This window comes from Bombus vancouverensis, chromosome 18 (assembly GCF_051014615.1).
Source record: "Bombus vancouverensis nearcticus chromosome 18, iyBomVanc1_principal, whole genome shotgun sequence".
Classification (NCBI taxonomy): Eukaryota; Metazoa; Arthropoda; class Insecta; order Hymenoptera; family Apidae; genus Bombus; species Bombus vancouverensis.
The window spans coordinates 2,031,207-2,043,416 of NC_134928.1; the positions used below are offsets into that span (position 1 = coordinate 2,031,207).

The 12,210-nt window shown below is 38.9% G+C and overlaps 2 protein-coding genes across 9 annotated transcripts in view; both read left to right on the forward strand.

The window, feature by feature from the left end:
• The window catches only part of CCAP-R (Crustacean cardioactive peptide receptor), a 40,574-nt gene extending 34,936 nt beyond the window's left edge, over positions 1-5,638 (forward strand). For all 8 annotated transcript variants that reach the window (XM_076626317.1, XM_076626320.1, XM_076626318.1 and 5 more), the window contains 2 exons: positions 2,425-2,605; positions 3,283-5,638. In XM_076626317.1, coding sequence (XP_076482432.1) covers positions 2,425-2,605; positions 3,283-3,478 — 377 coding nt within the window. In that variant the 3' untranslated portion in view covers positions 3,479-5,638. The remainder of the gene's footprint in view (positions 1-2,424; positions 2,606-3,282) is intronic.
• A 2,922-nt stretch (positions 5,639-8,560) lies between these two features.
• On the forward strand, positions 8,561-11,657 carry LOC117161335 (uncharacterized). The gene is made up of 6 exons (XM_033342781.2): positions 8,561-8,752; positions 9,468-9,588; positions 9,648-9,805; positions 9,938-10,139; positions 10,471-10,556; positions 11,167-11,657. Exons 1-6 carry the CDS (start codon positions 8,583-8,585, stop codon positions 11,402-11,404), a joined length of 975 nt encoding a protein of 324 aa, XP_033198672.2. The 5' UTR covers positions 8,561-8,582; the 3' UTR covers positions 11,405-11,657.
• Positions 11,658-12,210: the final 553 nt, after the last annotated feature.

Consider the following 12,210-nt stretch of genomic DNA (forward strand, 5'->3'; position numbering starts at 1 on the left):
AGGGTAATCGCGAAACTTTCGGTCATGCCAAACTTCGCGACGTCTAATTCGTGAAATGTATGTTGGAACATGATTGAGCAGTTCGCGAAAAGGAAAACTATGACCGTAAGAGGTACAACGATAAATAATTGAAATTTCTTGATACGATGGAGCTCGTTAACCGCGTAAATCGTCCGATACGACGGCATAAAAATTTAATGAACATACGTAGTCGAAGTTTGCAACGACCAAACTTGTCCAACGATCGAAACTGTGTTTAATCGGCTACGATAAAACGTAACGTCCTTTCCATCCCTGCTTCGCCCTTTCTCTGTACGATTATATTTGCACCGCGTAAAAAGCTACGCGGCTAAGGAGATAAGCGAAAATGGTTCTCGACCTCTGTCTCAATTCCCTCCGACTTCTCTCACGAATCACTGCTCAGAGATACATACCATGTACTGAGAAAAGTTGTGTCTCGTGAGATCGGTGCAGGGAATCCTTTAGATTGAATTTTCTTTCGTGATCTTAACCGGTGTCGTCTCGTATCGTCAAGTATTAATTACTATTCGTTCTTCGAGTATTTTCTTCCAGCCATAACGATTTCTGACGCTGGTAATTTTCCAAATTAACCACGGAAAGAAATGAAAATGAAAGTATAATTTCTTATGAATTCGACAAATGCGACGTCCAATGGTTTTAAGACTGCTGCAGTCTCTTACTCACATTCGAACGAATCGTGTTCTCCTATAGTTTCTCAGATTCGAGGAAAATATGAAAGAATCGTTATTAACGTGTGTGATTTTTCACTGACGATTTAAAAAGCCCCTTCGATAGAAACTAAAGTGAGACTGAGAATTGAGACTTCGAAAACTGCAACAGATAGTGTCAAAGTTCAAACGAAATTATCTTCGCTGCAACCAAACTAAAGATCCTCGGGAGAAGATGACAACTTGGTTTGTATTTGTCAAAGATTCTGTGAAAGCTTCGAGTCCTTGCCTCGTTCAAAGCACCAACCTCTTTCCTTCGTTTCTCGGGGGAACGGGTTTACGTGTAGCAGGAATTGCCTGGTCTAATCAGATTCGTTTCTCGAAGATGTCTCGGCTAAAATTTCTTCTTTTTTAGCTGACGAAGATCGTTCTCAGCGGAACCGATCAAATGAGATCGAGTTCTGTCCACGCAACTCCCTTCGGTGTACTGCTGTGAAAGCGAGGAAGCTATTCAAGTGGATACACCACGTATATTACAATATATTTTTCCTACGAAACAACCGATATAGGTCGATATTTTGTATTAAAAAAAATTATTTAAGCGCTTAACGCGATTTACTCGCGATTTTTTTTTCACCATTGATCGTGCTATGATCACGTGATGCTTAAGCATCGCGACCGAGTTCAACAAACTCGTAAACATTCAGTGTTTCTCTCCATATAACAATAAAAGCGTTCATTCGTTACTACAAGCAGGGCGCATCGTAGAATGCCCTCCTTCATGCAAATCTGGGAAAGCTTTCGGTTATTCTCGCACTCTGTGTGGTCCGTTCCGAGACGAGAGATCCTCGAGAAGTATGTTTGAGTCTTAAGATTCGTTCAACAGAGTCTCCACTTTTGTCACTTTGTTCTAACGCAAAAGCGATATTTTTTTATTTCGTTCATTTTACCGATCGAAGCTTCTAACAAACGCGTGTTCAGCATAATATATGGACTCGTGAAGCGTGAAAATATCAAATGACGATTAATCGCGAGAAACGGAGGCGAGACTTCTTTATCCGATAAAACAAAGAAACGTTCAAAAGATTTCAGGACAGAGATCGCCTACCGTTGTTCAGCTGACAGACGAGAGAAATTAAGGCTCGCGAAACGTCCGGTCCTCTGACGATTCATTCCTAGCTTTACGTTTAGTTGGGCAATCTTACGAGTGGATGAAAGATCCTGAATGTTGAGATCGCGTCATTATCCTCCACTGTTTCCGTTGTATTTCACCGCCAGCGCCTTAACACCGAAAGGCTTAAGACAAGACTTAGTTACGTACATATTACATTATACATTTCCTTTCTTTCGTCATAATTTCTCGTTGTAGGATATCGCTATATATTACATATTTCAACAAAGAGGTCATACCATTTCACGACAATTTATTTCACTCGATTACCAGGCCCGAATATCCATACCATGAAGGGAGAAGCAAGGATCTCGCGCGACGTTTCACGATTACGAGAAAATTGATTTACTAGCCATCTCTTCTACGCTGCGATACATTCTCCGTCTCTTAAAAGTCCCCGTTCGTGCGTTTCTTTGTCGCTTTGAAAGAACGATTCAACGAGATCGCAGGTAGATAATATTATAAAGCTAATTGTAAGGATAAAAATAGACATTCCTATGAAAAATGCTACAAATGTACGATCAAAGACGAGCTTCTATTCATGTAGATCTTTCAATATTTCAGTATTCATTCTTTGTTGGAGCCCATACATAGTGTTCGATCTGCTGCAAGTTTACGGATATGTGCCGGAGACCCAGACTAACATCGCCGTGGCCACTTTCATTCAAAGTTTAACACCTCTGAATTCAGCGGCGAATCCGATTATATACTGTCTCTTCAGCACGTCGTTTTGTAAAACCGTACGGTGAGTTCCTAAAACGCCAAAACCCCTCGAATACTCCTTATCAGAAGTAGAGATAAAGTACCACCTCAATGTTTGAACAGACCGAGGAATTTAAACCGAGTAGTTTCCTCGACAGAGAAGAAGAACTTAGCATGAGAAAGCTTAGAATCGAAGATTAGTTTCGATGTTCGAAATTTAAAAAGTACAAGGCATTCCAATATATTTTATCTTTTCTGCTGTTCATCCTTTGCAATGATAATTCTTTTCCTTTTATTCTCAGCATGCGAAATAGATCTTTTACGTCAAGCGTGGATTGCACAAAGCTATATCAACCTGGACGTGTTAATAGTTAGAAAAATTTATAACTAGACTGCGGATTTTATGCATTTATAAAAAATGTTGAAACCTATAAGGTAAAAGCCAGTCATGATAGAGTATTAGATCGCATTACGTTTCTTAGACTGCAGACTTAAACGATCTACGTGACTAGTATTCAGACGGCAGCCAATTTCAATAAAGACTTTGTAAAACTTTGCTTGTTTCAAACATTTTAACAAACTTAAAGACGGGTGCATACGTTTAGAAATCTGCGGATTGAATTTCTTTAAAAAGAAATATTATTTCTTCGTATTTTTTAACGGAATATTAGCAAGTATGCAAAAACTTACCAAATACATACGACGATTCTGGTTCCATAGGAACATACAGGCGATCTCGTGGGTTTCTGGATGGTGTGCAACGAATCCCCATCATTGTTTCGGCACCGGTGCTCCGAACAGCAGCACCAGGACAACGGTAACGACGTCGTTGACGGCGCAGTCTTCGAGACGAAGCGGGCACATCGCCATGATACACTCCACCACCAGGAAACGTGTTATGGTGTCTCTGGTTTAAGGAACGAACGATGGGAACTGCATCTAGAATTCATATTAGATATACGTAGAATTCTTCCTCCTAACGGCTCCTGTTGAGCTTCAACAAAGAGGCCACAAGTATTACGAGTCTCCGAAATTATGTTCGATACTTCGTCTACATTTCTCGAATCACCACACACGAATCTTTCAATCATCATAGAACTTTGTTTTATCTTCTCTTCGATTCTTTATCTCTTCTTCGTCGAGAATTCAAGGGAATGAAATTGGGACTCGTTGTTGCGATACAAAGTACAATCTACGTGTTATGTAATGAATATTGGAATCATAATTTGGGAGACCGCGGAGAAATGTGAATAAAATAAGTTTTCTATTCCCGCATTTACGTGATCAGTATTTTAGGCGAGATCGTGCACGGTCCTCATATTTTTCATCCTCTGAGTGAAACGTAGCATCTTATTAATGAAATTTTCAAAATGTCAAAGTTGTTCGGAATTGCGGTATTTGTACAAGAAATTTACTAATAGCGGCAAACGAAGGCCGAATAGCGAGATACGGCTCTACGACCGACCAGCAATATCGTTTCGTTAAATAAACTCCGATTTAATGAAGCCGTTCGCCAAGTTTCAGGAGGATGAAAGGAACATTAACCTGGCAATTGATCAGCCTATGTGGAAAATGATACGCTCAAAGTATACATGTACATATATACATAGCGAACGAACGGCAGCTTCATGTGTATATACATATGCACGTTTTATAGTCGCGCACGCACGCACACGCGTATACATATTTGCACGCAGGCCAGATACACACCTACACACGTGAAACCATAAATGTGTAATATATTCATGTATTCCATCCGTTCGCGATCGACGCGAAAACGCTCGGCCCTTGAGGTGGGTTACTTTATTAGCGATCTACGGGAACGATAAATCTCTACCAGCAAGACAATTCCTCGTATCGATTCGCATCTCTACGAACAAACACAGTTGTGCAACAAATTCATCTTTGTACCTTCGAGCGATCGCGAACCTCTCTATCGTGAACACTCTGTCAAGCACTAAAATGAAACACTGCTGCAATGAAAACAGCTTCGTTCGAACATGCGAAAAGATTTACCGTCCATGAATCGGAACGGCAAGATTTAATTGTTTAATCGACCACTTGAACTTTCCTACTATGTATTGTGTTTCAAGGTTGAAAAAACCCTTTTATAACGCAGTTAGATGTTACGAACATGCTACGTTTAGATACCAGTAGATGAAGCTGTATTCGTGATTCGTCTATTCGTTATTTATTGCGCTCTATTAAGAAAAGAACGAACAAGAATAAGAAATAAGTCATGAAAGATAACGTGGCCACTACGTCTTCGCGTGATATGAATATTTTCACTGTGCACAAAGTTTGTACATACTGTCGAATAAACTCGTGAAGAACGCGCTGAGTATACCTTTTCCTTGATTTCTTTGTTACTTTTACAGTTTCTGACCATCGAATTAGAGCCACGCGTAGAAAACTTTACTTCTCTAACTGCAGCGAATCATACGAACATATATGTATTCAGTTAAATAAATGAGAAATTGCTGTATGCCATTCAAATTACGTAGGCGATCATGTTTATGAATACATATGATTTGTTGCTATTACTATATTCTATCGAAGAACATCCACGTAACTCATATAATATCCCATAAAGACAAAATTCAGAATATTTATAAAAAAAAAAACGACATAAAAGTAGCGCGTACGGTGCGTGCTAGAAAGACTATGAGACGTAGCCAGAAAGAAGAGAGGGAACATCAATTACTAACATGTATGTATAAATAACACCTCAGTAATTAACGAAACTTGCTATCAGAATTCGCCCATGAATGTGAAATATAAAAGGAAAGTAAAAACTATTGAAAGTTGTGAATAATCGTAATACGATAATCGGAGATCGTAAATATCACTATACTCGCTGTACATTCTTCTAATAAATATTTATACTTCGTCATCTTCATGAATCGTCGACCTCTGTAAATGTCGTTTTAATCGTAATGTCGATTTAATATCAATTATTTATTGTACTCTATTAGGAAAGGAGAAACAGAACTACGGCTTGTTACGACATTCGTATTTTCACTGCAGACAAAATTTGTACATACGTATCGTCGAATAAACTCGTCCATAATACCCATATGTAATCTGTTCCTCACTTTCTCCGCTTTTGAATCCCAGGATAATATTCTCTCGATAAATCTCTATAGTACTTTGTCATCTTGCTCGTCATTCATCGAGAATCCTCGTAATCCTCGAAGCTTTAATAAATCTTCTGCTCGAGCAACATCGCTTCTCACCTATGATTACTCGGGATGGCCAATTACCGTGTTCGGCGATCGCGAGAGACACGCAATTGGCAGATATTGCCTTCTCGACGATCGGTACAATTAGCTCGCCTCAAACGCGTGCTAATTCACAGCGAAACGCAACCGCTCCATTTCTCCGTTCGCTCTTCTCGCCCGTTTTACGTAATTTCGTGCGCGGCGCGAGCTCGTAAAGAATTTACGAGACCAGGCCACGCACATGGACAAATCACGCGGAAAGAGCGGAACGTCCACCATGAAACGAAATAAAATTTCTTCGCATTCCACCATTTCCTTTTACGGCCTACGCTGTACCGGCTGTAAAATTCAACGGCGCGGTGGCGCCGTGATAAGTCGGGGATGAAACGACCATGCCACCCTTTTTATTGCCGCTTATTTACTCTATTTCCGAGCGGAACGATTCGCACCACGATTCTGCGACCACAGAATTAATTTTGATCCAGCTCCCTTTTCGTCCAGAGGAGAATGTCTTGTATGATAGATCACGAGGTTTTTAAAACATCGGTCTGAGTCATAGCGAATCATAGTGAATGGGACAATTCTAGAGCATTTCAGTGGTTATTAAACAATGTGAAACGTAAAGCGGAAAGTCTTTTTAACGCAATTTGCCTTCGTTGAAGAACTTTCGCAAAAACACTTTTTAAAATCAAATCGCTTAAAAGCTGCATTATGAATTTATAGTTAATTAGGATTCGAGTATGAAACCTGTACCTTTTCTATCTTTTTATATTATATGAAAAAACTATTAAAAATTGGGTATCAAAGACTACGGACAACGCGGATATGTTGGTCGAACTTACGTGGGTAGATCAAAGCAAACTTGCAAAGAACATCTATAACACCTGTCATTCGCATCGTCGTTCCGTGTCTCCTCTACAAAAAATTGTGCACGATTCTTTTTCTCCGCTTTCGTTTGCTTGTATAGAACGTAAAGCTATTAACAGACAGCTGACAAGGCACGTGAAGCAACGCACTTTAGTTTGCACCTAAAGTCGAACAAAAGATCAACGAGGATCAACTGCACGAGGAGCCATCAGAGAAAATTTCAGGGTAATAAGGCCGCGCGTGAAACCAGTCCGTTCTGTTTTAGGGGACCACTCGTAGTATCATGTGAAGACGGAAGGAGCGAGGAACGTTTCTCGTGATCCCGGACGCAGTGAACTTGCCGATCAGTTTCAGGCATCCTCTCGGATCACGGTTCCTGCGATATTGACAATCGGATAAGGCGAACGGAAATCTTGTAAATCTGTCGCATTATCTGCCGAGTAGCTTATTTCCAGGATGTCTTGTATTCATTATCGGCAAGCAAACCCTCCAAAAGAAAGAAATTACTTCGATGGCCAATACAATCGCTATGTGGCTCACTCTTACTCGCCGAGAGTCACAACTCCGGAGACTTATAGAAGCGGTACGTATGGCGATTAAGTTCTCAAGTACAGCCAATTAATCGATCAACCTGTCAACCGGCAAGACGAGCTAACTCGTATAATTTCTTTATTCAGAAATTCTTTTTCTTCTTATGTATAGCGTAATTTTTGTTACGAATAAATAGAAAGGCTCGTAACAGAAGCAACCCCAGTCCATATTCTTAATTTTGCAGGAAAGCAAAAGAATACTCTAGCGTCTACTTAAGTTATGAAGTTGTGGATTTTATAACAATGGTTGTTTTTATAATGTCGTGTTTGTTAAATTTCTATTTCGTAATTGTAAAAGTTCTTGATTTATGGACGATCCGATTAACAGGTTAGAAGAGCAGTTAATCAGTAGGTTCAATTCATAGGACTCGTTGAATTAATCGTTCTGTACTTCAGCGTTTGTTTGTACTCGCAGGTTATTGCGCCGGGTGGAGGACGCTGGAATTTCAGGGAAACGGCGCCGAAATTCCGACGACAGGTAAGGTGGAGCGTTCAAAACGAAATCGTTCGTCAATCGATCTAGCTAATAAAATTCTTGAAACGTACACGTGTGCATTCGTCCATGAATAAGGGAATGATCCGTTTGATACTTGAAACGTCTTCTCGATGTCGGCTGTTGCGAGCATTATCCATCCCGGCATCGATTGCTCGTTGATGTACTATTCCCTCGAAATGTTTTCGATGTATGCTGCTTTTGACAAATAATATTCATTTTTTCACACGAACGGATGTATATATTGGTATTCTTGCGTTTTACAAGTTACGTAGGATGTGTGCTTACCTCGTGTTCATTCGATCCTCAATTTGTTAACCGTGCAAGAAAAACATGGAAACGTAGGATTTTGAGGCCCTTAACAGTATAATTTCTGGAACGATTTAAATTCGCAATATAATATTTATAAATTACATAATATTATTTATAACGTTAAAATGATAATTTTATAGATTTAAGCGTAATACGGAGTAGAATGTTTCTTCTAGAACTAGAATGTAAAACGTATGGATAAAGGCTTAGCCTTTCTTCTGTATTCTTTCATATACTTTTCATTTTTGGCATAAGTTTTATATTTTAATCGCCAATAATTCTAAGATTGGGGTTCGTTTCATGCAAGTGTTAGGTGGTTGCAAATAACCAATCGCCAGCGTGAAACTCGTGAACATAATAATCAAGCTTGCGAATATCGATAAACCCATTTACGTAATAAATTACAACGAACGTTCTTTATCAAATGAAATTAAGATCTCCGGCTACAATGAAGCGCGTACAATTTATTAAAATGGAAATCTTTCTTCCTTCTTTATCTTGTTAGCGAGGGCTGATCTATCGTATGGAGACGCCCGAATGCAAAGCGGAAGGATGACGCCGACGTTAAAGCAAGAGACAATGAAACACGGGGACACGATCACGCTCGAAAAGATACAAACGAAGATCAAGTTCCTCGAGGACAGCAATATAGTTATGCAGACGCGCAATCAGAATCTTATCACCGAGAACAAAGCCCTCGCGTCTCAGTGAGTATTAATACGCGAACAATGGACAACCTTAATCGATATTCTTCCGGCTTGCACGTGAATACACAGATCGCCCGATGAAAAAGGTGATTGAGAAACAAAGAGCACGATTTTTTGCGGCTTGGTCATTACTTGCGTCATCCACATCGATCGTCCTTAAAATACGAATTTTTCTATCCTTCGACAAATTTAAAAATAATTTTCAGTCTATTTTATCAGTTACTACGTCTCAATTTTCTATCTGTTCTATGTGCTATCTACTTTCTTCAAAAAGTTTTCTTTGAAGTTTTCTATCTACGTTTCAAAGAGAAGATTTTATTTTATTTATGTTCTGTGAAGTTGGTCGCGTCCAACTTCGTTTATTAAAGCAATATTATTGGATCTCTTTGTACAGAGGCCGAATTAAAAAAAAAACCTTTATGGTAATTTTAATTAGTGATAATGAAAATACTTTTAACTCGTTTTAGAATAAAAATCTGTCCTTCGAAAGATACAGCGAGTCAAGTTTTTCAATTGCTATAATTTTTCCCCGACGTTGTCTCTACATCATTGTCTGACCACCGTTTACGTTTCGCATTCTGGTTTCGTATTTAATGACTTTCGACTGGCTTTTCTTACACACGCTCATATTTTCCTTTCTTTTCTTTTTCTAACCGAGAGCAAGTATTCCGTGCGTTGAATAATCCTCGTTTCTAACGTACGGTCCCTTTGTAAGACTCAAAGAGGAACGGGACGAAGTGAAAAGGCTAGAGAAGAGGCTGACGTTGCTGCGAGAGGAACTTGATTTCGAAAGATCGAAGATCGAAGGGATGAAACAAGAGGCAGAAGAAGTCAGAGTACGAACTTCTACGTGGTTAGCTTCTTTAAGAAATTGCATTTCACTTTGACTTTCCAGAAAAGACAAATGCCGATGGTCGAAACAAAGGGAACGTCGACAACGAATATCATAATATCTAAGACTGATCGTGGAGTTCAAGTCTGGGCGGTATGCATGGCTTGTCAAAGAAAACTGGAAAGTTGCGAGAAACAACCACCCACCGTCATCATCACCAAGTAAGTACATCGTTGTCCTTGCTTTCACGTTGAATGCTCGTCAGGATAACAGGAAATATGCGATCGAACGAACGACAGCTTCGTTTGAAACGATGTCGTTGAATCGATCTGATTGAGATCTGATTACGATAGATCGGAATTAGAAGTGTTGGAAAAAGATATGCAGACTCTTCGAGATACCATAATCGCGCGAGAACAAGCATGGGACAAGGCCATGGAACGCGAGCACAATTATAGGCAACAGTTGACGCGACTCACCACGGAAACAATCACGGCTCGTCACCTTTCCGACACGCGCTACGAAGAGCTCAAAACTGCGACAAACGCGCTGCAGGTAATAATTGGGAGGGTTTGCACTAACGAGAAGACGGCTGTAATTAAATTACATTTACCAGGAGAGAAGAAAAGATATACAATAGCCCGTAGAAACTTTTGTGTGTGCGTCGTGTGTGTTGTATAAAACAATCTGAAATTTCATTGGCACTGAGATAATGAGATACAGCTTCTATGGCTATATTGTTAAGAAACCAACCTGAAAATTGTTGGTTTACTCAAATTGCTGAAAAATGCCTCTTTATTGCAAACCTTCGGTTATTTAATATCGCGATAATTAAGATATTAGGCTACCTCGGCATATCTAACAATCCCGATTGATTCGCTTTTAGGAAAAAGAATCAGAATTTAAATCGACTCAAAAGGATAACGCATATCTACAGAAATTGATCGCAAAGATTTACAATAGCTATCAAAGGTAATATAATTCTCTATGGTCATCAAATTGCTACTGAACGTTCTCATTCTCAACCTCATTCTTGCGAGTAATCGGAATAACCGTTCGAGATTAAAGGTACTAGGTTATAGGGAAAAAGAGAAAATGAAATAAATCCACACACATATTCGTTAGAACGATAAAAAGAGCATAAGTAAGAGGAAGGGAAATGCGAGAAAAAAAAAAAGACAAATAGTATGGCGTAGAGTTCTCACTTTTTACTGGGACAGCAAGCTCCTATCTCTAAAACCAGGTTACACTCTCCGCATTTTAGTCGTTTCATTAGCGAAACGTCCGCCGTAATGTACCGCCGAGAATGTCGCTTCAAATTTCGCGTTAAGAGATACGAGCTTCTTTCTCAGCGCTAGACACGGTGGATTCTCACTTGTTCTTAGTTGTCTGCGCGTAAAGGCACGCACATTATAATAGTTTCTACGATATAACAAAATCATGCATTACAACATCAAACACAAATACCAATACATGCAGCACCAATACCAATAGATATAGTAATATACAAGGCGGTACGTGTATTCTAGCTTCGTAACTAATTGAGTCAGGGCTGAATTGTTTATTTAATTTGTGATTACAGAGGGCAAGAAGGATATCAAAGAAGCAATTTGACAGCTGATATTAATGAGAAAGATCAAAGATTTATCGAAGACATTGCTCGACGAGCATCCAGCGGAAAAGGCAAACAGAAACCGAAATTGAAAAGTTCCTGTTCGGAAAGAACCGCACATTCTGCCGTTTATCAACACAGTCCTCGTGACAAAAGTTCGAGATCTGCTAAGGATCAAGCAGGTTGTTTAAAAGAACCGAAGCGCTAATGATAACTCCTTCTTAACGATATCAGGATCTTTTATTGAAAATAAGAAAATATGAAATTTGTACATGCCAAAAATGCAATTTTTAAGCTAAACTAATCTTTGATCTTCGTTATTTTAATCGCATATTTAACTATGACTGCAAGAACAATCAATATTTGGATTCGTCTGGATTAATCTAATAATCCCCATAGGGAATTTTATGTAAAATCAGAAGATAAATAAATACCATCGATATCGAAGGCGATAAAGCCAATACATAGCTATGAAAAGACTCATTACTATAAAATTATGAACAATATAAAAACAATGATATCTTACCACAACACCTGTCGCGGGGTAATATAAACAAACGTCTAATCACTTCGACTTTCTTCACTAAAATGACATCCCGCGCCCCGCCGCGGTTTGCTCAGTGAATTTTGGTTAGCGAGAAATGGGGAAACCTTCCAGCAAGTCGAACGTACAGAAATACGAATTTTCAAATGTCAGATTTCTGAAAGGGATATATTTTCAGTAATGAGCATATTTATGTCCCAAACAAACAAATAATACATTAGACCGAAATACGCAAATATAAGTAAACGTAAACACGCGTAAGCTAATTAATTAAAGTTAATTAATTTGGATGAACAAAATTTATGCATTTGAAATGTGGATACCTGCGTTTAGACATTTAATATACGTGTCATCGTTTAATTTGATTAAATAAAATTGATTAATAGATAGAAAGCATAAAAATCATAATTTTTAGTCTGAAATAAAGTAGTATTCTAGACCAGAAAATTTTAATTATATCTTATAAATGG